We start from the raw sequence: 26,144 nt of genomic DNA, 5'->3' as shown, positions 1-26,144 counted from the left end.
ATAATGTTAAAAATAAGGCAAGAACCACATACAAAAATATTTGCTTATCCACTGATGCCAGTGGTATAAAGCTGATTTGTTCTGTTTTTAAACTACATAGTAGTAGACAACATTGGCTTGCAAACTGACATTCCAAGCTGTTTGTTTCACTGAGGTCTACTTAGCAACATATTGACCTTGCTAGCCCTGCGTTAGACCTGAACGCCTTTGGATGGTCTTCCCTCAAACTTTTTGCCTTCTCCCTCCACTTTTCTGACTTTGGTTTTGCTGGTATTAAGATTCTGTGCACTCTACTACTCATAAACAGTGCTCAAGTGCTTTTGCTTTCTCACCTAAACATGGTATTATTGGCCCATACCAAATTGGCATATTTAATATACTTATAAACAGTGCTTGATTTGTAAAAAACATAAGTGCTAGGGCTCTAGCCTGGAGGACCCTGCAGCTTGCGCCACATACTGCCCCTGCCATGCTGCCAATGATAGTACCAACACAACTGCTAACCATCACACTCCTACAAGTGTAACAATTCAGACCCCAAAGCTATAGGAATGGCTTTGATGGCAGGTAATTGTAATTTTTAATGTATATTGAATTAATAATTTGCTGTTGTTGTGGTTTTCTCTTAATTAGCTAGAAAGCGCCGCCATGTGGCAGACAGTTAAAAGCACTGGTGGCAAACACTGGAAACCACCTGCTCAAATTAAGCCATGCTTATAAATCCCTAGTAAAGTGCACTACATTTGCCCAGGAACTATAAAGTAAATGCTACATGTGGGCCTACAGCACTGCTTATGCCCTCCACTTAAATAGCACTTGAACCATGTCTCGGGCCTGCCATTGCTGAGCCTGTGTGTGCATTATCCAGTTCCACTTCTACCAGGCACAATAAACCTTTGACCAGGCCCAAACCTTCCCTTCTTATACATATAAGTCACCCCTAAAGTAGGCCCTGCACAACTGATAGGGCAGAGTGCACTGTATTTAAAAGGCAGGCCATGTACTTTTACGTTTTACATATCCTGGTAGGTGAAAACCCTCAGATTCATTTACCAATACTGTAAGGCCAATCTCTCATATGATAACATTAGGATAACATTATCACATTTTACAAGTTTGATTTCCAATTGGGAAAAGATAGATCATTCACATCTTGTGAACCTGAAATCACAATCCAAAATTGGAACTTACGGTGAAGTCAAATTTAAATTGTAATTCTGAAAAGACCACTTCTAGAAAATTTCTAGCCGGCTATTTTGAACGCTTCCACTAATTTAAGCAAACTCTGACCAAGCTAACTAATAAGATGGTCAACATCATTTATCCTAACTTTTCTATTTCTGTCTGTTGCTATTGACGGGTACAATCTGCATAACTGATTGCAAATTGATTATGGCTTAATAATTTACTTTGATTTCATATTATTTATGAAGTGTTTTTCTTTCTGTCATTCAAATATTTATGAAAATATGAAAAAATTAAGAATAATCATGAATAAATGATGTTGACCATCGTATTTGATAGCTTGGTCAGAGTCTGCTTAAATTAGTGGCAGCGTTCGAAATAGCCGGCTAGAAACCTGTGTTTCTTTAGTAGTTACCGGTCCATTCTAGCCGAGTGAAGGGCCTAACCCTTGTTTATATAACTTCTAGAAAGTTCGCATTTTCTCAATTTACCCATTTGGTGCCCGTAGCCTGCCTCTGCTCACATGACTGGGTGCAATTGGCAGTTGGGCTTTGTGTATTCCTCCTAGACAGCCACACACATTGGGAGCGCCACAATAGACCACCTCTGGCATGGTGGGATGTAGGATCCAGGTACAGCCTCACTTGCACTGGAATAAGCTGCGTTCTGTCCACGCACAAAGGGCTGCATACCCCCTGTCGTAAGCCAGGGCTGGAAGGGAGGACCTCTGTGCACTTCAAAGGCATGTATTTAAAGCCTCCCCCATTTCAAGGGCTCCACTTGTTATAAGTACTGGACTCAGACACCACCACTTCAGAACACGTCTGGACCTGTGGAAACTCTGCCAGGAAGAAAAGTTGTTGTATTGTGGAAAGACTGCAACTCTGCTGGAGTGCACTCTGCTGGACTCCTGCTCTGCTGTACTGATCTGGTGCCTGCTACCCTCTTCCCCGGGTGGGAAGTACTGGACCTGCATCTTTTGATCCAAGAACCCAGAAGAGCTCCAAAGGCTAGTTGGCTGGCCTCCTTATCAGAAGCCTCAGGGACATAACAGGCTTCAAATACCTGCACCCGGACTCTTCCAGCTGTGAGTCTACCCTGCCAGGTGGTGTCTCCCCAGTAGTCCAAGACCCTTGGAAGTGCGCTTAAGGTGCCTGCCAGTGGAACTGTGCATCTTCCCTGCTGAGTTGCACATCTCCAAGTAGAACTGATGCATCTCCTCAGCTGAGTGTCACATCCCTGAGCAGAACCGATGCATCGCTGATGCTGCATGGATTGACCCTTCGCAAAAGACTTTGCATCGCTGCCACCACCTGCATCTTGGAACCCACACATTGCCTTTGGAACTACTGCTGCGCAACACTTTCATCAGTGCAAGCTCCTTGCATCTCTCATGACGGCAGCCTTGATGATGATGCTGAAAACGTGCATCGCAGCTTCACCGCTCATTGGAACTGACGCATGACCTCTGCTGTGTCTCGCATTCTCAACACCGTACTTTGCATCGTAAGCCCTCTCAACATGATCCTTGGCATCAAGGCAGCCGGACTTCGCACCGCAGCCATGTTGCATTTCAGAACCATCGCCTCAGTTGCACGACGCATCTTCGACGCAGACCCATGCAAAGCTCCGCAACCAGAATTTAGGATACTATGTTCTGCTGGCTTTACTTGGTCCCTGTGGCCAGTCCGGACTGCATTGCAGTCAGCCTGAACATATGACTTTGTCCTAGTCCGATGCAACCAGATATCCCAAATAGCACTTTGTGCTTTTTGGTGCTATTTTTCACCATAAATTTTAAAAATCAGCATAAATCGGTTCTACTAATTGGATTATTGTAATTTTGGTCTTGTTTTGTTTAACAAAATAAAATCTGAGCTTTTATTTCTAACCTGGTGCGGAATTATTTTGTGTGGTGGTTTTACTGTTTTAATGTTTAAAGGTTTGCACAAATACTTTACACACAGCCTCTAAGTTAAGCTTGACTGCTCTGTGCCAAGCTACCAGAGGGGGAGCACAGGTTAATTTAGGGTTTGGCTGACATGTACCCTGACTAGGACTGTGTTTGTTGCTTGGTTAGGGCTTACACCCCAGTTAACCAACAACCCAATTTCTAACACCACTTGTTGAAAGACGGAGGATGGCATGTTTCCATGAAGAAAATGATCTGCAGAGACAAACGTCACCATTCTTCGTGCTTGCCTTTGCCTCTTTATGCAGGTGGTTGCAGATGTTGGACGCTGGGACACTTTTTCAAACCGGGGCGTCATGGTCATCATCAGAATTTGAGCAAGAGCTTGAGAGGGGAAAGAGAATAAATGACGAAATGAGGAGAAAGAGAAAGATAAGAAAACTGGCAATTGGAGAAAGAAGGGATGAAAATGTGGGATTAGAGGCATTAAGTGAATGGCGTTGGAAGAAAGAGCCATGTGGCAGGTTCAAGATAAGCAGCCTTGGTATTCAGCAACCTTGGCTTTCGTAAAGCAACATCTGCTGATGGCGCTTTGGAACCTCACTTATTTCTGGTTTCACAACTTAAGTGCGGGTGCACACTTGATAACATCTATGTTTTTTAGGAACCAAAGATCACTGCATGTACAGTCTAATTTTTGCTATTCTGAAGGAAAAAAAGGGGTAATACCTGAAACTGGAAGGTGGTGTGACCATCCCATTCCCAACATCCTTCACTATGACGGCAGCGTTTGGAGGAGGAGAATGGTTGTCCACTGCAGTGTCACCGACTGGATAGAAACCTAGAACGTGGTAAAAACAGGAGGGATATGGTTAGCGGAAGCAAACATTACTAGACTGAGTTTAAGCTCAGAACGAGGTATGGTAAAACTATTATATTAGCATTGTACTTGTAAAATAAGGAATACCCTGGATCCGAGAGCTTGTGAAGACCATTCTCTGACTCTGAGTAAAGAAGGGCATCACAGATCTTCAAAAAACACGGGGATGCTTCTCTTTAGGAAATGTTACAGCATTTAATGAATCTCGAGACCTGTTTTGTATCTCACCTCTTGGTTGTATCTGACTATTTATATTGTCAACATTTATTTTTACTGTTTTTATTCCTTTGCTCAAACCAATATCTGGGACATTTGGTCCACGTGAGCTGTGACATGCATACTGGGCAGCACTGGAGCCACACAAATCGATGGATACACATATAAATCGTTGCACATAATCGAGTTTCCACAGATTAAGATAAAATAACCTTTCATCTTCCATCCACCCTGTGATCCTAGCAATTGGCTGGGACTATTTGGAGATTCTTTCTCTGAGGCAGGAGCATGCTGTTGAGGAGGGCTGTGAAGAGAGGACGATTGTAATAAAGCAAGCTCTAACTAAAACCAAAGGGGGTGTGGCTTCGAAAACACATAGATAAGCGTGTATTAGTAAGATGCTGTAATTTCCCTAGGGCAAGTGAGTCACTGGCCTGATATGTAGTTCCTAATTTGTAAAATATGAAGTGCAGGTGTTCAAATATTTTTTGGAGGCTACACCTACTTTTCTCCGGCTCCACCCATTTCCTCCACTGGCTCTACTCACTTACTCTATTAGCTCTACCAACATCCTCAACTGGCACCGCTAAAAGTCAGATGTAACACGAGGAAAAAACACCTTTTAGTAATAATTCAGGGAAAGGGTGAAAACAGTAACATGACTATTGCAAAAAATAAACCTGTGTGCACTGGAGTGAGTAGTGATGCCGAAGCATATACATGCATTAAGTAGAGGGGCTGCTGTAGTAATATATAATATTACACTAAGAGGCATCGGGTGAAGTGCAACAAACAGGAAATAAGGACATGCTAACAACTGTGGACCGACAGCACTACTGAAACGTACCGGAACATTAAGCAGACTGTCTCCGGAGTACAGTAACCATTACTTCCCCATCCAAAGTTTCACATCAGACAGTCCCTCCCCCACCCAGACAAATGAGTAGCTAACTAATGCGTTAATGATCGGCAAATTGCTGCTCTCGATGGCCCTTATTTATGAGGCCTTGCGTCAGTTTTGCGCCGCCGGTGAGTCACTTTTTGTGACGCACCAGCGGCATAAAATATGCGCCTTGTTGCGCCATATTTAAAAAGTGACGCATCTAGGTAGATGCGTCACTTTTTAAACCCCTGCGCCACATTATACCTGCGTCGGGTATAATGTATGCAGAGGGGGCGTTCCCCTGCAAAAAGCCTCGTAATAGTGACGCAGGGAAATCTATGAGATTTCACTGCGTCACTTTTAGGATGCTGCCGCGTCAAAATCTTGCGCCTGCCTCACAGCAGGCGTAAGACTGACGCAAGCCTTTTCACATAGGGCTTTCCCCATGTGAAAGGACGCATTGCTGGAGCTGCGTCACTTTTGTGACACACTCCAGCAATGCGTCACTTTTGCGCTTACAGATACGCCAGAAATACTGACATATCTGTAAGTCCTTGCGACATGATGCGTCATACATTAAATATGACGCATCATTGGTGTCGCAAGGAGTGCGCAGTGAAAAGTGACGCATCGCTGTTTTCATGCAGCGATGCATCACTTTTTATAAATACGTCAGTATACGTCAGTATATCTGACATATCTGTAAGCACAAAAGTGACGCATTGCTGGAGTGTGTCACAAAAGTGACGCAACTCCAGCAATGCGTCCTTTCACATGGGGAAAGCCCCATGTGAAAGGGCTTGCGTCAGTCTTACGCCTGCTGTGAGGCAGGCTCAAGATTTTGACGCAACAGCATCCTAAAAGTGACGCAGTGAAATCTCATAGATTTCACTGCGTCACTATTACGTGGCTTTTTGCGGGGGAACGCCCCCTCTGCATACATTATACCTGACGCAGGTATAATGTGGCGCAGGGGTTTAAAAAGTGCTAAACTGACGCAAGGCCTCATAAATAAGGGCCCAGGAATTCATGGTTAAGGCGAATAGCCAGAACACTGTATGTGGAATTTAGTAAAGGAATAAACTGAGGGCCTCTGGGAAATTGGTGGGTCTAAGCTTGGACACTAAGATGATGTGGCAGAGCAGACAAGAAGTGGGGGGCACCGGCAGGTCTGTGTGTAGTTTCCAGATTAGAAAATAGAGCTTTGGGGCAAAAACTGTGGTGCATTGGAGCGCATTGTTTGTCCGTCAGTGGCAATTTAACAGTGAAAGGAGTCTGCGAGCACCGTGTGTGTAGCCAGTACTGAGTAGAGGGGGTAGGGTGGGGAAGAGGGTCGCTGTAAACATGACTGCCTGAGGTACTATGTTACCCGAGCTGAGTGTAGATCCAGTGCGCTAGTAGGAAGGAGTGCTGTTATCGGTGATTGGTAGAAATGTGTATGAATACAGTTCTGGAATGAAGATGCTGAAGGCCACAAAGAGGTATTCCGGCAATTGTGCATGACCTTCAGGAAAAAAAATCAGGTGAGAAAGGGAGATGTTTGGGTGCACTTATAGAAAGAACTAGGGGTGGGTATCAAGAGGAATGGCACGCCAGTCACTTCTGAGGTGAAGGCGAATTGTTTAACTATTCCATAAATTGTCAAGAGTGGTGGGATATGTGCCTAGGATTCAACATTGCATGTTTGGGGCAGCTTAAAGGCTACCTGTAGGAGTTTGCTGTAAAAACCCCTTTGGAGCTGCTGTATGCCATGCAACAAGTGCAGGGACATCTCTGCATCTTCATACCCTGCCCACATGAATAAGTTGTCTGATTGCATGGGGGCTGGTGTAGCCATGTCCCTGCAGCCCAGGTGGTGCAGGAGGGACACGCACTTCAACCAAAAGCCTATGGATGCTGAGTTAGCAGGGCATCAAGAGCCCGCGGGATGTCAGGGTGTCCTAGCCTTAGGGTATTAGGGCTCAGCCCTCCCGCGTTTGCTTCCACTTCTTTTGTCCCTGGGCTCCCTCTGCCCAGGTCCTTGCCTCTCTCCCAGCCCCCGGGTTGAGGGTCTCTTCCTGCCTCAAGGGTCTCTCGCTCAGTCCTCCAGGGGCTATCGCCTACAACTGCAGCTGCTCCCGGTGTACTCCTCTTGTTTCGAGGGCTCTGCCCAGCCTTCTTCTAGATTAAATCTCTCTACCGCTCTTGCGCAGGTCTCCTTCAAACCTCCTTGTCCCGGTGAGACTCAAACGGCCGCAGCCAGCCTGATTCAGGGCTCTCTTGCAACACTCTTGTCCACAGGGCTGGGTCCTGACCCCTATGGCGGCAGACTGCCTTTTATTTCTGATTAGGGCTGGTGCTGCTTGCTACCACAGTGCTGGCTGATCGATGCCTGCCCTCAACGTCATCGTCGGGTCGGGCTGACTTGAAAGACGTGGACTCGTGGTTATGCTGGGGCGTGGCAATCTGAAAAAAATCTGTGCACATCCCCTACCACTGCAGAACCAAAATCCAGCCCAAATCAGTGTGTCCCGTGGCCCGCCTACCGGCAAGTGGCAACACTGACTGAACTATAGCCCACGGCCACCTTCAACATATTATATTTAATAATTCATATAAATGTCGGGGCGTGGAGACGCAAGAGACCAAGATGGCTGCTTTTTGCTGAAGCTCCGTCTGCCGGACCGGCTTGTAGACATTATCTCCGAAGCTGCATACTTCAAATGCCTCATACTCAACAGCGCTGGAGAGCTGAAGCTGATCGGAGCACAGCGTGCTGACTCTGGGGCCGAGGAGTGCATCCACCGCAGCGATATGACGCGGGCAAACTGAGGAGCGGAGAGGAAGCATGTAGGACCCTGAGCGCTTCAGGCTGATTGGTGCCGTGGGATGAGGAACCGAACATCAGGAGCAGGGGGTGAGCTGAGGCCCACTGCTGCGGTGGGGAGGCGGATTGCGGAGCGGCAGTGGAGATCCCCCCTGCCCGATACGGCACGATATTTGAACGGAGTGTGATCGTGCCTGATCGCGGCAGGCCTGCAGGTGAATGCCCATCACTCGCTGAGACCTCGGGGGGGACAGGGCCCGCGGTGAGCCTGCGAGACACCCATCCAGCGGCAGCATGGCGTGAGAGATGGGGGGCGCCGAACCGCTAGCTGCCCACCGAGTGCCGCGACCAACCTCCATGCGACACAGACTCTTCCCCTAGGAGCCAGGACACTTGCAAACTGGCAGGCACAGAGATGCCCCTGGCTCCCTGAGCAGTTCGGGGACTGCAGTTGCCCGCTGCTGGTACTCAGGCACCAGTGACGTCGCATACATCTACTGGGGCCATACCCTCTGGCTGCACCTGCCCCACCTACTGAAGCTGGGCTCCTGTGCATCTCCTGCAAGGGCACACATCCTCCCTACACTAAGACCAGATTAGAGTGCCGCCTGGCTGCTAGAAGCGGGTCTACCATTTGCAAGGGCAGAAACATAAACTTGGGATTCGGGCCCTCCTGAAAACTGGCTTCCCACCGGTTGACCTCAGGCGATAACACTGTGATATGGGGAGACGCCCAGGCTACCATGAGGGGCCTGATTTCGATTTTAGTCCCTTGGCTAGTCTGCTCCTGGAGCCTAGCACCCTCCTGCACACACTGCCCGGGAGCTGCCACCAACCACGGTGAGAGCGGCTCGGGTTGCGGCGCTTCCCTGCTCCTTGCTAGTTTTTCCCCCAGAGCCCAATTCGACAAATGCATAGTACCTAGCGATACTGGACCGCTCCACGGTTCACCTGCGCTGCGGCCCCGCGGAATGGGCTGAAAAGATCCTAAACAGAAGACCCTGTCTTTTGAGAAAATCGCAGACAGGGCCACTGACAAAGGCTCTGGAATGGCGGAGGGCGCGAGGGGTACGGAGCCCACAGAAGAAATCCCGGCACTATCTGCGGCAATTCTTCAGGAGATGAGGGATAGTTTAAGGCCCTAGATGGGCAGTTCAATGCATTGGACAGGAGTCTGGCAGACTTGGGGACCAAAATCCAAGTCCACGACTGGTGCCTTGATGTGGAGGAGGCGCGCATCTCGGATATCGAAGATAGCACCGCTCAGTCCTCGAAGCGCCTGGAGCACATCGAACGCATTTTAAAAGAGGTGGCAGTAAAGAAGGAAGACCTAGAGGCGTTCAGCTGGCGCAATAACATTCGCATTTTGGGAGTCCCTGAGTCCGCAACCACTGGCCGACTGGATGTTTTTGTCGAGACTCTGCTGTCAGACCTGTTTGGAAGGGAGTCTTTCACCCCAGGGTTTGTGATAGAAAGGGCGCACTGGTCCCTGGGTTCCCGGTCCAATGCAGGCTGCCCTCCCCGACCCATCATTGCCTGTGTTATGAACTTCAGAGACCGTGACACAGCATTGCGCCTCACCACGGAACGTGGGTACAACACCTGGCAGGGTTCTAAACTATCTCTTTATCCAGACTTCACTGTAATGGTGCAGGAGGCCCGCCGGAAGTACAAAGGGGCGAAGGCAGCCCTCAGAAACCCGGGTTTAAAATATGGCCTGTTATACCCCACCAGGTTGAAGGTAGATGTGTGCGGCAGAGCCGGCATATTTGACACTCCTACTGAGGCCCAAGAATTCTGTCTTATGTATAAACAAAATAATAATTGGTCGTGGCTGGGGGGTGCCTCCTCTGCCGCACAGCGGTTCAGATGCAAGTGTCAAACTTTTCTCTAGTTCTGGTACTGGATAACTTTGCAGTGATGGTCATACATAACTTATATGCAAATGAACGGGGATAATGCACTTGATACTACTGTTATCCTTCAGGTAGGTGGTCAACAGGCGAGCCGTTGCCACCCCTCATGGTGTATACCTGGGGTTTGTATTTGTTTTTTAGGATGTACCCTTCTCTGGGGTTTCATCTCAATGTAAAGTTAATTGGTACTTCATGTTCTGCTTTTTAATATGGTTTTGTCTTGCTTTGGGTCTAGAGAGGTTGGGTGGGGCGTGGGGGAGGGCCATTTCCTATTCGCTGAATGTTTCAAGAGGTTTATCAGTCATGGTCACTGTCACAGTTCCTTGTTATTCACTGTTACTTGTCTACACTATGTTCGACACGTACACTAGATGGCCCAGCTAGGAAATGTTGAATGTCCCTCTGGTCCGTCCTTAATGTCCTGGAATGTTCGAGGTCTAAATGACAACCGCAAACTAAGACAGGTGGTCCACTATCTATTATGACATAAGGTTAACATTACATATTTGGAAACGCACTAACCCAAATCAGACATGGCCCACTTTGCTGCTTGTTGGGGGGCACATAGGTATTTCACCAACTATTGCAGCGATGAAAGGGGCACATCCATCCTTATACATAAGAGGGTCCCTGTTTGCCTCAGCTCTGTGGTTGAGGATGATGAGGGCAGATACGTCATTGTCACAGGTATGCTAATGGGGCATTGCACGGCGCTGGTGTGTGTATATGGCCCGAACACAGACGCCCCTGGTTTTTTTCATTCACTATCTGCCCACTCAACGAGTTTAGAACCTTCCTTTCTCTGGATTGGGGGGACTTCAATCTACTTCTTAACCCTAGCCTAGACAGCACAGCCACTTCTCCAGACACCGAACCTGGAGCACAACACGCTTTACTTGATCTGTGCAAGCAGCTCACTCTGCTAGATAGTGGAGAAGTGTGGCTCAGGGGTTAGAGGCGGCAGACCCGGAATCTGAGATCGGTCCTGGACTAGGTTTCAATTCCCCGCCCCGGCGGGTCTTGGGCTAAAAATTCCACGGACTCGATAATTCCCGTCCCGGTGCCTCCTCGACTCACGGGTTCACACTCTGCGACTCTGGGCAATAGCTTGCTTAATCTCCACAACGGCCCCTCGCGGCGGGATGCCTGACTTTCACCCTGTGGACACCCTGTTGGGGCTTCTCACAGGGGAATACCAGGACGGGTTCCCTAGGCAAGCGCCAGGATGCCCTTTGTGGTGACAGGTTGCGCTATATAAGTATACCTACATTTACATTTACATTTACATATTTGGCGACAACGTAATCCTGCGCATACGGAGTACACTCATTATTCTGGTCAACACAACTTGTGGACCAGGATAGATTTTTGGGTAGTTTCCCTCGGTGTCGAGGGCTGGTTACGGTCTCTGGTGATGTCAAGGACCTATTCTGACCATTCCGGTACAACTGCACCTTTAAGTACCTTGTCCAGAGGGATATGAGTGACAGTGGAGATTCCCAAGCCGCGCCATCCATGATACTCTTTTTAACGCTGAGGTCCGCGAAGCTATTGAGGACTATTTCTCCATTAACACCGGCTCAGTGGACACGTGGGTAGTTCTATGGGAGGGCTTTAAGGCATATATCAGGGGCGTATGCATTTCCAAACATGCCGGAGTATTTAAAGACCTTCGCAACACACTAGCGAGTCTAGAACGGGAGCTCGCGGACCAAGACTCCACAACACGCCACACGTCAGACTCGGATACGGAGGGAAGACGTTTGGCACTTCTTGTTGAATTCTGCGAGGCTGCAGACCGCTAAGTACTATATCTGGGCAAAAATCAGTCTGCCCGGCGGAATGGGGAGGGTGAGTGGCCCGGCAGGGTACCGGCGCCGATGCTACGGCCCTCTTATGGCAGAGCATACATCACAGAGAGGCGCGCTTCCGCTACTCAGACACTCCCCTCCACTACGGAGATTCGTAATGCGTCCTTAGACTTTCTCGGTCCTATACAGTACTAAAATAGGGATCGATTCCTTGGCCTAGGAAACCTATTTATCCACAAGTGTACTGCGCACGCAGTTGCACATCCCGTACCCCCGCAGAACCAAAATCCAGCCCAAATCAGTGTGTCCCGTGGCCTGCCCATCGGCAAGTGGCAACACTGACTGAACTAAGGGTCGCGGCTACCTTCAACATATTATATTTAGTAATTTATATGGATCTCCTCTTGGGCTCAGGGCAGGCTAAGGGACTAAGGCCCAGATGTAGGTCACCAAATACCGGTCGGTAACGCCCGATTTCGGCCATTACCGACCGGTATTTGGGATTTTAAATGTAGGTGGCCTTATATTTACAGAATCGGTATATTTACCGATTCGGTAAATTTACCAATTCTGTAAAATACCGAATTGGTAATTTACCGAATCGGTAAATCCAGATGTAGGTGGCACTTCAAACAGTGCCACAGGCCAGTACCGATTCATTATTTACCATGTATTACTATTGCATGGTAAATAACGAATTCCTGTGTACATGCACATCTGTGCATGTACACCTGTGCCATGTGGCACACATACATGCCCTAAGGGAATGTATGTGTGTCACATTGCACACAAGCCAAAATCAGGGGTGCAACAGGGTGTCAAAGTGACACCCTGTCCCCCTTGTAGATTCGGTAATTTTACCGAATCGGTATTTACCGATTCAGTAATTGACATTGGTTCCTATGGGCCTCAAGGCCCATAGGAATCAATGGCAAATACCGAATGTTACAGATTCGGTAAAAAAAATCTGTAAAAATGCCTACATAGCATTTACCGATTTGTAAATACCGAATCGGTAAAATTCGGTATTTACGAATCAGTAAATGCCATTTACCTACATCTGGCCCTAGGTCTCACAGCAGCAACACTGTTAACCGCTGTGACTCACTCAGGAGACGAAAACAACAAGCTGCAGCTGCACCTAGTCCAGTAGTAAGGTAAATAAAAAAATACATCCAATATCATCAATGCAAATGTAACATGCACAGCTGATGCGTGTAGACCCGGCCCTGATAAGTAAGTGCTGGTGCTAAGCACTGGAAAGAACCAGCACAAATTACGCACTGTTGATAATTTTTTTTGCACCTGTGCAAAATTATTTGTAGAAGTGAAACTGCAGGGGGCAGGTGTCTAGTTTGGAGTTGTGTTTTCCCGGTTCAAAATAAGTGCCAAAAAGAACCAAAACGTTTAGCACCAGTACCAAGTAAGACAGATTCATATTAAATGAAAGACCACCTCAACTTTACAGCTTAAACAAACAACAAACAATGCAGAGCTGGCAGAAAACAATTCAGTCCCTAGAGTTAAAGAACACCCAGAAGCCATTAATTATCAGAAAGCAAAAATATGTGCTGAAGTACCACACATTATACACCTCAGCGGCGCTTGTGAATTTGTGATCTTCACCTCAACAACGTAATTATCCTGTTGAAGTGTTAGCCCTCTGAAATATGGTTATATTTTCAAGCCAAGTATCTCATCTTTTAATATAGATCAGTGGGTGTGAGGCACAATGTGTGGAAAGTACACGAATGAGAAGATTTTTTTGTGGCAATAACAATAGGACTGATCATGTGTCTACTGAAAAGTACAGAATGACAAGTCCTAAAAACAACGGAGATATGCACATGAAGGACAAATCATGTTCAAAAAGCGCTGGCAAAGCCAATAGGTCTCACCTTTTGCAGCTATAGGCATTGCCAATGCTGTGTGCTGATGTTCAGCAGCATTAGCTGATGGTGGTATTGGTGATGGTATTGATGGTGGTGGTGGTATTGGTGGTAGTGGTATTGGTGGTGGTGGGATTGGTGGTGGTGGTATTAGTGGTGGTATTGATGGTGGTGGTAATGGTGGTGTTGGTATTGTGGCAGTTGTGTTGTTGTTAATAAAACAGGCATTTGAAAACAACCCCTCAGGTGGTTTTAGTGCAGATGACATGTAACACAGATGTGCTGTTGTCAGCTTCAGCCCATTAGCACAGGATTATTTACCACCTGGAATTCACATGACCTAATTCTCTAATCATTTCTGAATCCAATTCACTTGGGGGGTTGAAACAGACAAAAGATAATGCTGGGTTAAAGCGGCGCCCGTCTTTCGACGGCGGCTGTGCTGCTTAAAAAAACACAAGCAGTTTCAGCTGAAGCAGCGCATGTACAGCCTGCAGTAAGAGAAACTCAATAAAGTAATTAGTGCTTACAGACTAAATAACAGGTCCTGTGTAACAAATGAAGTAAAAGTGCCAGTCGCCATGTGAGGGTACAAATTAAGACAAGGTCGTACTAAGGAGGGGCAAGCCTATAAACAAATCCAAAGGCAGCATTTATGAAAGACAATGACACAAGCCAATAAAAAATATGGGAGGAGAGTGGGCGTGGCTTCTCTCCTATACTCTACTACAGCAGTCTCGCAGAGTGAGCAGCGCAAGCGTGCTGCCGCTAGGCTCGACCTAAAAAACAGTAGATCCCTAAATGTGAACATTGCAAGGATGCAAGTCATCCAGTGAATAAGATTGCAAAGAGGCTGTGGCCCAGGCGAAGGATAAACAGAAAAAAGTGAGAGACAAGCACAAGATTGATATGGGAAGTCATTGAATAAAAGCATGTAAACAAGTGTAACAAAAAAAGGCAGCCAATGGTAAGCATTGGGTTGGCCAAAAGCCCCCTGTAGATTTTTGGTATAGTACTCAATAGTCTTTCTCCTACTAGACAACTAAAAGCTGACTGGTAGACAGAACCTAGAAAAGGACATTCATTTTCTGGGCAGAACATGGAAGGATTAATGGTTGGAATGGAAGAAGGGAAAAGCAGGGCAAACACAAAAGTTTGCAGCAGGGAAAAAGGAGAGACTGAGGTTTTTGTAGCTAAGATGAATACGCATTCAGAAATGGGCAGCTGAAAGAGAAAGAAACAAAGGACAATGTTATTCTGAGGAGACAGATTAAAATGAGACATTTATCTTTTGAGTTATGTGTGTTTATTTGGGTGAAATTAAGACACTAAAGTCTGTTAGAAGGCAAGAGGCGTGCTGAAAAGAAACTGAGGTAGTATGCAATCCAGAATTACTCCATCGAGTAGTGGAAGTTAGGGACAGGGTTCCCCAGTCCTGAAAAGAAGAATGGCAGATAGGTAAGAGTAAGGCCAAGAAGGAACAGAGACCAACATTATCCTAGCAGGAAGAGTAGGAGAAGAATCTGTTGGCCCTCTTTTTCAGGGAGTTTGCCCTTAAGAGCAAATAGGCTACCTGCATTATATTGTGCTGTGCATAAGAATTAACATTGGGTTCGAGCAAATACAACATTCTAAAAGTATGACCTAGGTCTCCTAAACACTATGGGGCATATTTACAAGGGTATTGCGCCACTGAAGGGTCACTTTTTTGCAATACTCGGTGGTGCTGTGCTCTGCTGAATAACTACAAAGCGGCGTCAAGCCACTTTGAATGGCTTAATGTTGCCTTGTAAATACAGTCCACTTCGACACAGTTTTCTGTGGCAAGGGGGCGTGCAATAGGAGTTGCTTTGGGCATTCCCATGCAACACCCATTGTTTTTTTATACTGCTCCAGGCTTACAAGGATCTGTAAATCTTGGGTAGTGCCAGAAATGTCTTGTGACTAATCGGTAATCTTCATTACCCCCTCGTCCCAGTCCTAACAAAGTGAGGCAGTCCTGCCTCCAACCAGCCAATCAAAACGCTTTAAACTTTAAGGCAAAGGTCAGATAAGCCCCTCCCACCCAGCGCCATGCCTGTCATTATCAAGTCCTAGACACAAACACAGCAAGTGGGATGGAGAGAAGAGGACTGGGACGAGGAGGACCCTAATGGGGGTATTAAACAGCAGTGTTCAAAACGCCAACAGAAAACTGTCAACAGAGGCATGTAAAACATCAAGGCGATAATGCCGAACAAATGTGTGATGGGACTGCCAAGTGGCCGCTCTACCAATCTCCTGAATAGAGACCCCTGCCGCCTCAGCCCAGGAAGCGGACACAGAACAGGTTAAACGACCCTGCACCTGAGACGGAGGAGGCAGACCCACAGACTTATAGGACTGGCAGACCACCAAAAGCACCCATTGACTGATTGTAGAAGTAGAAACCTTCTTTCCTTTAGCCACACCCCCACAGGAGACAAACAGGGCAGGAGAAAGCCGAAACCCCAGAGAATGCTGCAGGTAAATCTGAAGAGCCCTGCGAACATCAAAAGAAGAAGGAACAACGGAATTCCCCTCGGTAGGCAAATCAGAAAGGATCACATCCTGCTGTAAATGGAACTTGGAGGAAACCTAAGGTAGAAAAACTGGGTCAAGCCTCAAAACAACCTTATCCTGCAGGAACTGCAAATAAGGGAAGGAGATAAGCAAAGCACCAAATTCCACCAACCGCTGAGCGGAGGTGATAGCCAATAAAAAGGCCACCTTAGCGGACAATCATAACAAGTCCGCCTCCAACAAGGGCTCAAAAGGGGGCAACTGCAGACCCCACAAAACAGTAGGCAAATCCCAAGAAGGCACAATCACAAGAGAGACCGAACGATGATGCCGAAAGCTCAGAAGAAGCCGACTCAACAACGGGACAACAACCTCCAAGGAAGCCCCCGGACCCCGACAAGCACAAACCGCAGTCCATTGAGCCGACAATGTGGAAGGGGAAAGGGTTTTCAAAAATCCATCCCGGAGAAAGTGAAGAACAGAAGCTGGATCCCCAAGCACAGGATCCACACCATGCGAAGAGCACCAAGAGAAAAAGGAGCCCCAATGTCTACCATAGCATTTAAGGGTCGAAGGGCGATGCGTAAGCTGTATGTCACGGGCCACCACAGAAGAACAGCACAAAGACTCCAACATCAGCCGCTCAAGAGCCAGGCCGTCAGATGCTAGCGACAAAGACAGGGCAGAGACAGGAGCAGATACGGAAGCGGAGCCGGGACTAAGGGAAGCAGGACAAACCTGCACCCGCCAACTGCATCAGGAGAGGAAACCAAAGGCGGTGAGGCCAAAAAGGAGCAATAAACAGCACAGACACCATCTCCCCCCGAATCTTCTGCAGCACCCTCAGGAGGAGGGGAATAGGAGGGAAGACATACAGAAGTCCTGAAGGCCAGGGAATCGAAAGAGCATCCACCGACCAAGTCGGAGGACACACCACCTCTGACCAAAATCTAGGGACAAGAGCGTTGTGAGGGGAGGCAAAGATATCGATCTAGGGAGTCCCGAACCAAAGACAAAGGTCCCGGAACATAGGAACAGAGAGATGGTACAGAACAGAGGATGGAAGGTTGCAGCTCAAGGCGTCCGCATGAAAATTCAGATGCCCCAGAATGTAAACAACCCTCAAGGCCAACAGGTGAGATTCCGCCCAGACACAAATCATGGAAGCCAGAAGAGTCAGAGACGTGCACCTCGTCCGCCCCTGGTGGTTCAAGTAACAATGATCCACCTGATTGTCGGTACAAACCAACAGATTCGCCCAGCGGAGAGGAACCTGAGAGAACCCCACAGCCTCCCAAATGGCAACCAAATCCCGCCAGTTCAAGGAATGGGCGCTGTCCCTTTGGTACCACTGACCCTTGGCCTCCAAGAACCCCAACGTGGCCCCTCAACCCCAAAGACTGGCATCCGTAGTCAGCAAGAGGGAAGGAGGAAATCGAAAACGCACCCCTTTCTCCAGATTGGGAGTGCAGAGCCACCAGTCCAAGTCCAGAACCAGAACAGGAGAGGAAGCAAAGTCTTGTAATCCGCCCGGGAGGGGTCCTACTGAGCCAACAGATGAGTCACCAAGGACTTGAGATGCAGGCGAGCCCAAGGAACCACTGTAGTAATGGCAGCAATCAACCCCTGGACCCGCAACCAAACCCGAGCTGGGGCAGAAGGGTGACTCAACAGGTCCCACAACAGAGTCTGCAGGGAAAGGATCCCAACAGGAAGGAGAAACACCGCCTCCAGAGTGGTGTTGAACAGAACTCCGATGAACTGAAGTCTCTGAACAGGAATCATGAAACTTGGCCAAATTCAACTTGAACCCCAGATCCTGGAACAAGGCCAACATAGCTTCGACCGCCAGAAGAGCCTTAGGAAAAGAGGAAGCAGAGATCAGACAATCATCGATAAAGGGAAACTCAGGGAAACACAGATACTGCAAAACCCCCACAGCAGGAGCCAATACCTTGGTAAAAGTCCTGGGAGCAATGTAGAGGCCGAAAGGCCAAACATGAAACTGGAAATGCATCCCATGTACTACAAACCTCAGGACCCGCCGACTAGCTGGATGGACGGGAATGTAAAAATAGGCGTCTTCAAAGTCCAGAGAAGCCAAAATAATGAATGACGGACTGCAAGGTGACCATCCTAAAATGATCCAGCCGCACCAACTTGTTAAAAGCCGGAGATTCAGAATCGGGCGGAAGGAAATATCTGATTTTGGAATAGAACCCCAGGCCCCTCTCTTCCACCGGAACCGGCACAATAGCCCCTTTTGACAAAAATAGGGCGATGCCTAAAAACATGGCAGACTGCCACATGGGGTCTTTTGACAATGTGGTAACCCGAAAGAAGTTCAGAGGAGGAGGACACAAGAAGAGTATCTGGTAACCCATCCTGATGACAGACAATACCCACTGGTCGGAAATCAGACCTGATCAATGGGCCAGAAATAACAGGAGCTGAACCCCTACCAATGCATAGTCACTTTTGTCAAGCACCTGGGGGATGTTGCTGCTGTTGAGGCCGGAACTTATAATAGACTATAACGTGTGTGAAACCTATGGTTTTTTCAGTGAATTTCAAAGGTTTTGTAAATGATAATTTATAAATATGTTAATTATTATGTCTTTCTTTTTATACTAATTACTTATATTTTTATTATAAATATTTATATTTATTTTATTTTTTTGATTATATTTCATATTCTTATTATAAAATAATAACAAAACTAAATTGCAAAGGAATTTTTGGATTAACAATTGCTTGACGTCGATTGCATGTATAACACAGCTCCACCAATGCTCTTGGGGCCCTATGCTCACAATGCTGTATCAATCCTTACACCTCCTTCACGCATGTGCAAGGTTTTGATGCAGCATAAGCTCAAAAGTGACTGAATGAAATGTTATGCATTTCACTCAGTCACTTTTAGGAGGTGTTGCTGCACCCCCTTCTGCACAAGAAAGCCTCTTCTGCTGCAGCGCTTTACAATGTAATACACCCTCCAGATGCGTCACATTGTTAGTAGCACACACCATGGCACATCTTTTGCACCACTGCTGTGTCACAAAAGAGACGCAACAGCTGTGTAAAATAGGCACAAGGGGATTGTAAATCCGCCTCATACACATACAAATTCACCCAGGCAGTTTCACCATCAGCACAAATTAAAGCATAGACTTGTAACATATTTATGTACATATGTTACATTCAAGTGCTTCGGACATACTACAGTATACTATAGATAAATACCTTATAGATTTATGCTGTAGCACTTCCTTATAGTTTTGCACTTTCACATTCTCCATGCACTAGTAAGATATTCATACATTCAATTATGAACTATACATTCATTCAGACAAACCTTTACATACTAACATAGAAATATAGTTCTTTCTTTGACCAGTGAAGGTAGTTCTAAAAAAGAACAGGCTTTTTTTTTGTAGTTTTTTTTGTGTTTTCTTAACAAATTCCAAGTGGAACAAAAGAATGAAAAAAAAAAAAGTCATGTCGAGGACAGCAATGATCCTGCATCCTGCGTTTCATCAGGTCCATAGACTGTTCCCCATAACACAAAAGTTAATCGCAATAAATGCATAGAATTTTAACTTTAGCAAAGTCAGAATCAATTTGAGGGTGTGGACTGCTTGCTGAAAATGCTGCTGCCGCAGTTGATGTGCTTGGTGCAGTAGCAGGTGGATTCTCGTGCAACCTCCGTCTTGCAGCTCGAGCAAAGTTCTTGGGGTGCAAGTTCTTCACGTGTCGCACCATGTTTGCTGTGCCAAAGGAGTATTTTGTAGATGGATCACCCCTTGATAGAGTTGTTTGGCAAATTTTACAGGTTACTTTTGGAGATTTAACCTTTTTTTGTCCTTCTGGAAAAGTAAAAAACTTCCAATTAGAGCTTCTTTCCTCTTCTTTGGTCGTTCTTCAGGAATGAAATCTCCCTCTGAAGAACTGCTGGAAGATGACTCCATTGCTCTTATTATTGTGATCTTTTTTCTATTTGAGAAGATTCTCAGAAGAAAAACTTTCAACAGTCGCAATAGCAAAAGTTATGAATCAATCAAATCTCTACTTTTAAAGTCACATGCCTTTGCGTACACTTATGATGCGCTTACGCAGCTATTTCGATACCAGAGCGCATGATGTTCTACCGCGATTTGTGTAATTGTTTTTAAAAGTAATATATGATTATTACAAGTATTAAAAAAAAATCATAGTTATCCCAAATGTCTGGCCTTAGTATGTACATTAAATACATAAGTAAATGTTTTAAACCAAGTAGAAACATTGCCCCCTTTCGCGTACAGAACGCCGTACATGACGTCACACGGAAGCTTTAATGCGACGCGTAACGTCAAAGCATATTCGTACCGTATGCACGGGTACACGCTCAGTATGATAAGCAGTACAAACTATGGTGCGATCACCCTCTCAGTGACAAATCAGAGCTCAGGGTGCGCTAAGGAGAATGATTAGAAGTGTTCACTCATTACAGATCCGATTCTTGGCCTGCCTCTGCGTACATTATAACGCCGCCCCCCTCTCTCTCTGTTGTTTAATGTTAGTGCACACACTCATACTTGCACATGACCGGTGCACGCCCGCCCACACTACACAGGGTTATAATCTGTGTTTATGTTTGTTGTTAACAAGAAGTATAAGTGGGGCTCGGAGGTCACCCGATATATTTCACAAGGTTGTTTGATGTTCCGTTTTCGAAACGAGTACTCTTTGAGTCTTGTAAGAGGATACCGGTTGTGGTCCCTATCAAGCGGACACCAGGCCGTGTGCGGCTAACTAGACGTGTCTGGCAGGTTCACCTTCTCCGAGCTCAGTTCCTGTTTGGTCCAAACTTCTTGTTAACAACAAACATAAACACAGATTATAACCGTTGCTGCATACACTCGAACCGAGTGCCACTGGTCAAGGGCCCGGCTGGGTCGGAATTATCACCAGCTGAGCGACCTTTTTGACGTTGACACGGCCATCTAGCCCTGAGGAATCTCGAAGGCGATGAAACACGTGTCGGCTGGCTGTATTCTGCATTAAAGACTCCAAGATTTACTCATCTGTTGGAGTTTTTTGTCACTTCTGTCAATTGGTGTTTGAATTGTTGTGAATTGTTACCGAACAATCTGTATACTCGATGTTAGAGTGCATCGGCAATCCATGTTCTAGACAATAGTAGTTTTTCTACTCAAGAGAGTGGTTCAGGTTTGCCCACTCGCCGATTAGCACCTAGGACACTCTTTGTATCTATAATTGTATGCGTTTGAACTGGCAGTGCACCCACTAATAACTGATCTAAAAACCTTCTGTTCCCCTATCCACTGGAAATTGTATATGCATAATGCTATTTTTTTCTCCTTCATATGGCTTTCCTACCCCTCAATGGTTTTAAATTGTGCTTACATAATTGAAATATTTCTTTATAAGTCACAAGGTCCTATAGACCTCTAATTTTAAAAATTGTGCTTGCATAAATTTCTGTGTCGTATTTCTGTACTACGCCACGTGCTTAGGCCTCTATTAATATTAATTGTGTGTCCATAATAGTATTTTTCTTTCTGCGTCTCGAGGCCGTCCCAGGCCTGTATTAAGTTATTGATCTTCCTTTGTTTTCTGAAACTGCAGCAGTCTAACTACGGAATATTAAGAACCCACATTAAAATTCACTTTTGATAGTAGTTACGCAACTCAGTTTACGATGACTAACCAAAATGTCCTTTTGTTTCCTTCAGCAAACATCCTTTAGAAGCAACCACGGCCTATCGAGCAACAGCAATGGAATTGTCTCCAACGTATTAAATATACTTTGACGTACAGAAGCAGAGTTCAAGTCGAGTGGTGAACTCCGGTGGCCGCACTGTTTATACAAGGTAAGCACAGCAGCCTAGATCTACAAAGCCTTCATAGCAATGCATTAGAAATAAGTCAGCATAACAGGCGTCAGTAACGCAGTAGGCACTTCCGTATAGGCACCACTTGAACGTGGCACTATAACAAATGAAATGTACCAGGTACACTGCAGTCGTAAAACTGTAGTGTAACCTTTAGTTGTGAAAGCAGAGAGAGGGCCATATTATCAAGCCTTGGCAACAAAATTACAGCCACTTTATCGGCAGCAAAGTGTCGCTAAAGTGGCGAAAAGGAGTTTGATAATATGCTCTATGGAATTCCAATCAAAACTCATGGTAGATGTGAAGGACATAGAGCATATTATCAAACCCATTATCGCCACTTTAGCGCCACTTTCCTGCCGATCAAATGGCGATAATTTTGTTGCCCAGGCTTGATATTATGGCCTACAGTGCGTAGTGTACAGCAGCTTCTCTGTAAAATCTATAATTAACTCCGAGCAGTGACAACAGATAGGTTACAACAGTCTGCCAAACAGATCCACAACCTTATTATGCCACTTTTTAGTCACTTTTAACATGGGTAAAGTGATGCAAGGAGCTAGTAAATCTACGTCTAACTTTTCAAGAAAAAATCTCAACTCCAGACTCTGCGATACAGTTTTAATGGTGTTTTCTCTCTCTTTCTCTCTCTCACTCTCTGTGACAACTTAAAAAGAAGTTTGAACTCTACTTTCTTATGTGTTTGGCCGCAAGGTTTATACAACGGTGAGTCCATCGCTAAAACTTTCAGTCCGGCGAGCAGAACGGGCCTGGAGAAGCCAGTACTGTCCCATTCTCAAAGCTAGGTATACTTCCCTTCTGTTGCAATATAAAAAACTTATTTTTTCCACCAAAAAGGATTATTTTTCTTCTAAAATTCTAGTTGCGGAGAATAAACCTAGAGAAATCTTCTCTATCGTTAATAAATTGGCCTATTCCCTCAAGCCTTCCCCCTCACAATCTTTATGCGACTCCCTGAATTCTTACTTTTTGGATAAAATTGCAACAATCAGAGCTAACATTCCCCCCCCTGCCCTTCTTTCCGTATCCCGCCCTGTATCCCTACACAGGCATGTCTGGATTTTTTCCCTCTACTAACCGAGGAATCTTTCCTCTCCCTCCTGTCCTTGGTTAAATCCGGGTCTCCACTTGACCCTTGCCCTGCCCATGTTCTCTCCCACATTTTCACGTGTTGCCCAAAGCCTCCGCTTACCTTTCTTAACTGTTCCCTTTCCCAGGGTGTGGTTACCCCTGTTCTTAAAGCCGCGATAATCCTCCCCATTCTCAAAAAACCTGGTGCAGACCTTTCTGACCCCGCCAACTATCGCCCTATTTCCCTACTCCCTTTCTTAGGGAAAATCTTGGAGCGACATGTCACCAGAGTACTTACCACCTCTGTGGAAGAAAACCGTATCTTGGCTCCTCGACAGGTCGGTTTTCGCCCAGGTCACTCCACCCAGTCAGTCGTGCTCTCAGTACTCGACAATCTTAGAGAGGGATTAGACACTAACATTCCCCAGGCCTTGGTGCTACTCGATCTTTCCGCCGCCTTTGACTCGGTGGACCATTCCATCTTACTTTCCCATGTCAGGGCGGCGGGGATCGGTGGCACGGCCTTGGTTTGGCTGTCCTCCTTCCTAAATGGCCGCACCCAAGCGGTCCGTCTGGGAGACTTCTCGGCTGAACCCCGGAAGCTGCTATGCGGGGTTCCTCAAGGTTCCTCCCTCTCTCCCTTATTATTTAATTTGTACATAGCCCCCGTCATCTTTGCACTACAGCAAATGGAGGTATCTGTATATAATTATGCGGATGACCTCCAGCTCATTTTTTCTCTTTCTCACTCCCCTGACTCTAAATTTAATTTTCAATCCACCATGCTTTTCATCCGGGACTGGATGAATCACAACCTCCTGAAATTAAACCCAGATAAAACCGAGTTGGTCTTGACAGATGGTTGCTCCAGTCCCTGGTCTCCCCTCTTCTGGCCCCCTTCTCTTGGGCCCCCTCCCTCCCCTTCCTCCTCGGTTAAAACCCTTGGCATTAAACTCAATGACCAACTCACTTTGCATTCCCAGGTGAGTTCGGTGGTTTCCTCCTCTTTTTTGTCCCTCCGCACTATCCGTAGGGTCTCCCGGTTTTTCTCTTTCATGGCCCTAAAACTTATCACACTGGCTATGGTCATCTCTCGATTGGATTACGCTAATGCCCTCTATTACGGTATGCCTGCCTACAGCGTACGTCGGTTGCAGCTGGTTCAGAACGAGGCTGCTCGCTTGGTTTACAATCTCTCCAGATTTCACCATGTCACTCCCCTTTTGAAATCCCTACACTGGCTCCCCATTCATGAACGCTCTCAATTTAAGGTAGGCTGCCTTGTCTTCCAGGCCCAGCTAGGCTTAGCTCCTGTATTTGTCTCCTCAGAGATCAAACTTTATGCCCCTACCAGGGAACTCCGCTCTTCCTCCCTTCACCTGCTGACCATCCCCCGATTCCGCCGAAAAAAATGGGGAGGCTCAAAATTTTCCACTCTTGCTCCCACTCTCTGGAACTCCCTCCCAGTCCACCTGAGATGTACTACCCATTATTCACTTTTCAGAAAGGCTCTAAAAACCTTTTTATTCTTCAAAGCCTTCCCTCAATAAATTATCATTAGTTTCCCCCCCCCCGTCTTTCTTGTCTCTGAGGACTTGATCTACCATAGCGCCATGGAACCGTTCCGGTGTACGTGCGCTTTATAAGTAATTTAAAACTCAAACTCAAACTCAAACGGTAAGCGCAGAGGCCTAGATCTACAAAGCCTTCCTAGCAAGGCATTAGAAATAAGTCGGCATAACGGGTGTCAGTAATGCAATAGGCACTTCCATATAGACACCACTTGAACGCGGCACTATAACAGAACTGGAATGTACAAGTCACACTGCACACGTAAAACCATAGAGTTACCAAAACTTGTATGGGCAAATTATCAAGAACGGCGAAATAATTATCGCTGTTTCAGTGGCAGGAAACTGCTGCAAAAGCAGTAATAATTGGCTTGATAATATGCACTTGTGAATTCCCATAGTAGCCCAGGTTAACACCAGAACCTGGCATGCAACAATACGCAATAATGACACATATTACACATAATGACACACCATGATATTGCGACTTATTCTTTCACCATTCTAGGGACACTCTATTCAAAAACAGTAGTAGGTTTTCCCTCTCACAAATTAACAGGATTCTGATATTGATTGTACATAACATTGGTCAAATTATGTACAACATTGGTTTGACTGGATTGGACTGAGACACGTGCATGATGTGATTCTGACAGTACTTTGGTAAATGACTTCTCAGCATACCGTTTCAAGATGGCGCTCACCAATGTGTGTTTGCCGTTATTGCCCTAAGATGGCCCTTATGCACGTTGACCGATTTGGTTTGACAATATGTATTAAACGTTTGTACTGTGACTAAAATTCGGCGTTTGTAAAAGGAATTTGGGAAACTAATAATTACTATAAATACAGTTCGTCCAATATTAGAAATTGTCAATCAATCGGCCTGTTGTAAAGGATTCCGCTCTGTGACCATTCCAAGATGGCACTCATTAATGCGGGCTTTCAGGTACTGGTCTAGAATGATACTCAGATATGTTGAAACGATTTAGGATTTATACACCTATACCCAATGTATATTAATGGTAGTTGCTTGGCAATCTCTGTGAAGTTATATCTCTCACTTAAACATAACGTTCTTTAGCAAAACAAACGGTCACTTCGCCAGTATTTGGGTAAATGACTCTCGAACATACCATTTTAAGATGGCGCTCACCAATAGGGGCGTGCCCTTACTGCCTTAAGATGGCCCTCGTGCATTTAGACCCGTTTCTGGTCGGTATCACAAGACTATTCTGTGCCTTGACTAAAATTCGGCATTTATACAACGCATTTTTTATTATTCACGCAGACACAAGACAGCCAAAATTAGAAATTGTGATTTTATTAGTCACAAAGAACCCCGTGATGTGACCATTCCAAGATGGCGCTGTTGAATACGGGCTTAGGTGTATTGTTTTAGGACGATACTTGGGCATGTTGAACTGATTCAGGATTCACGCAACCGAATCCGATCTGTATCAAAGTTGGTTGCTTTGCATAAAAATGCATTAGCTAACAATAAGAATAAAATCATCATCGGATGGCTATAGGAGCTGAAATTTT

At 46.1% G+C, this 26,144-nt stretch overlaps 1 protein-coding gene across 1 annotated transcript in view; it reads right to left on the bottom strand.

Annotated features, from left to right (window-relative positions):
- The window catches only part of LOC147712441 (uncharacterized), a 116,218-nt gene that overhangs the window by 66,926 nt on the left and 23,148 nt on the right, over positions 1-26,144 (bottom strand). The window contains exon 4 of the mRNA XM_086923115.1: positions 3,827-3,938. Coding sequence (XP_086779241.1) covers positions 3,827-3,938 — 112 coding nt within the window. The remainder of the gene's footprint in view (positions 1-3,826; positions 3,939-26,144) is intronic.

This window comes from Lissotriton vulgaris, chromosome 5, assembly GCF_964263255.1.
Source record: "Lissotriton vulgaris chromosome 5, aLisVul1.2, whole genome shotgun sequence".
NCBI lineage: Eukaryota > Metazoa > Chordata > Amphibia > Caudata > Salamandridae > Lissotriton > Lissotriton vulgaris.
Note: the sequence above shows the minus strand (reverse complement) of the source record. Positions and strands in the feature narration are given on the sequence as shown.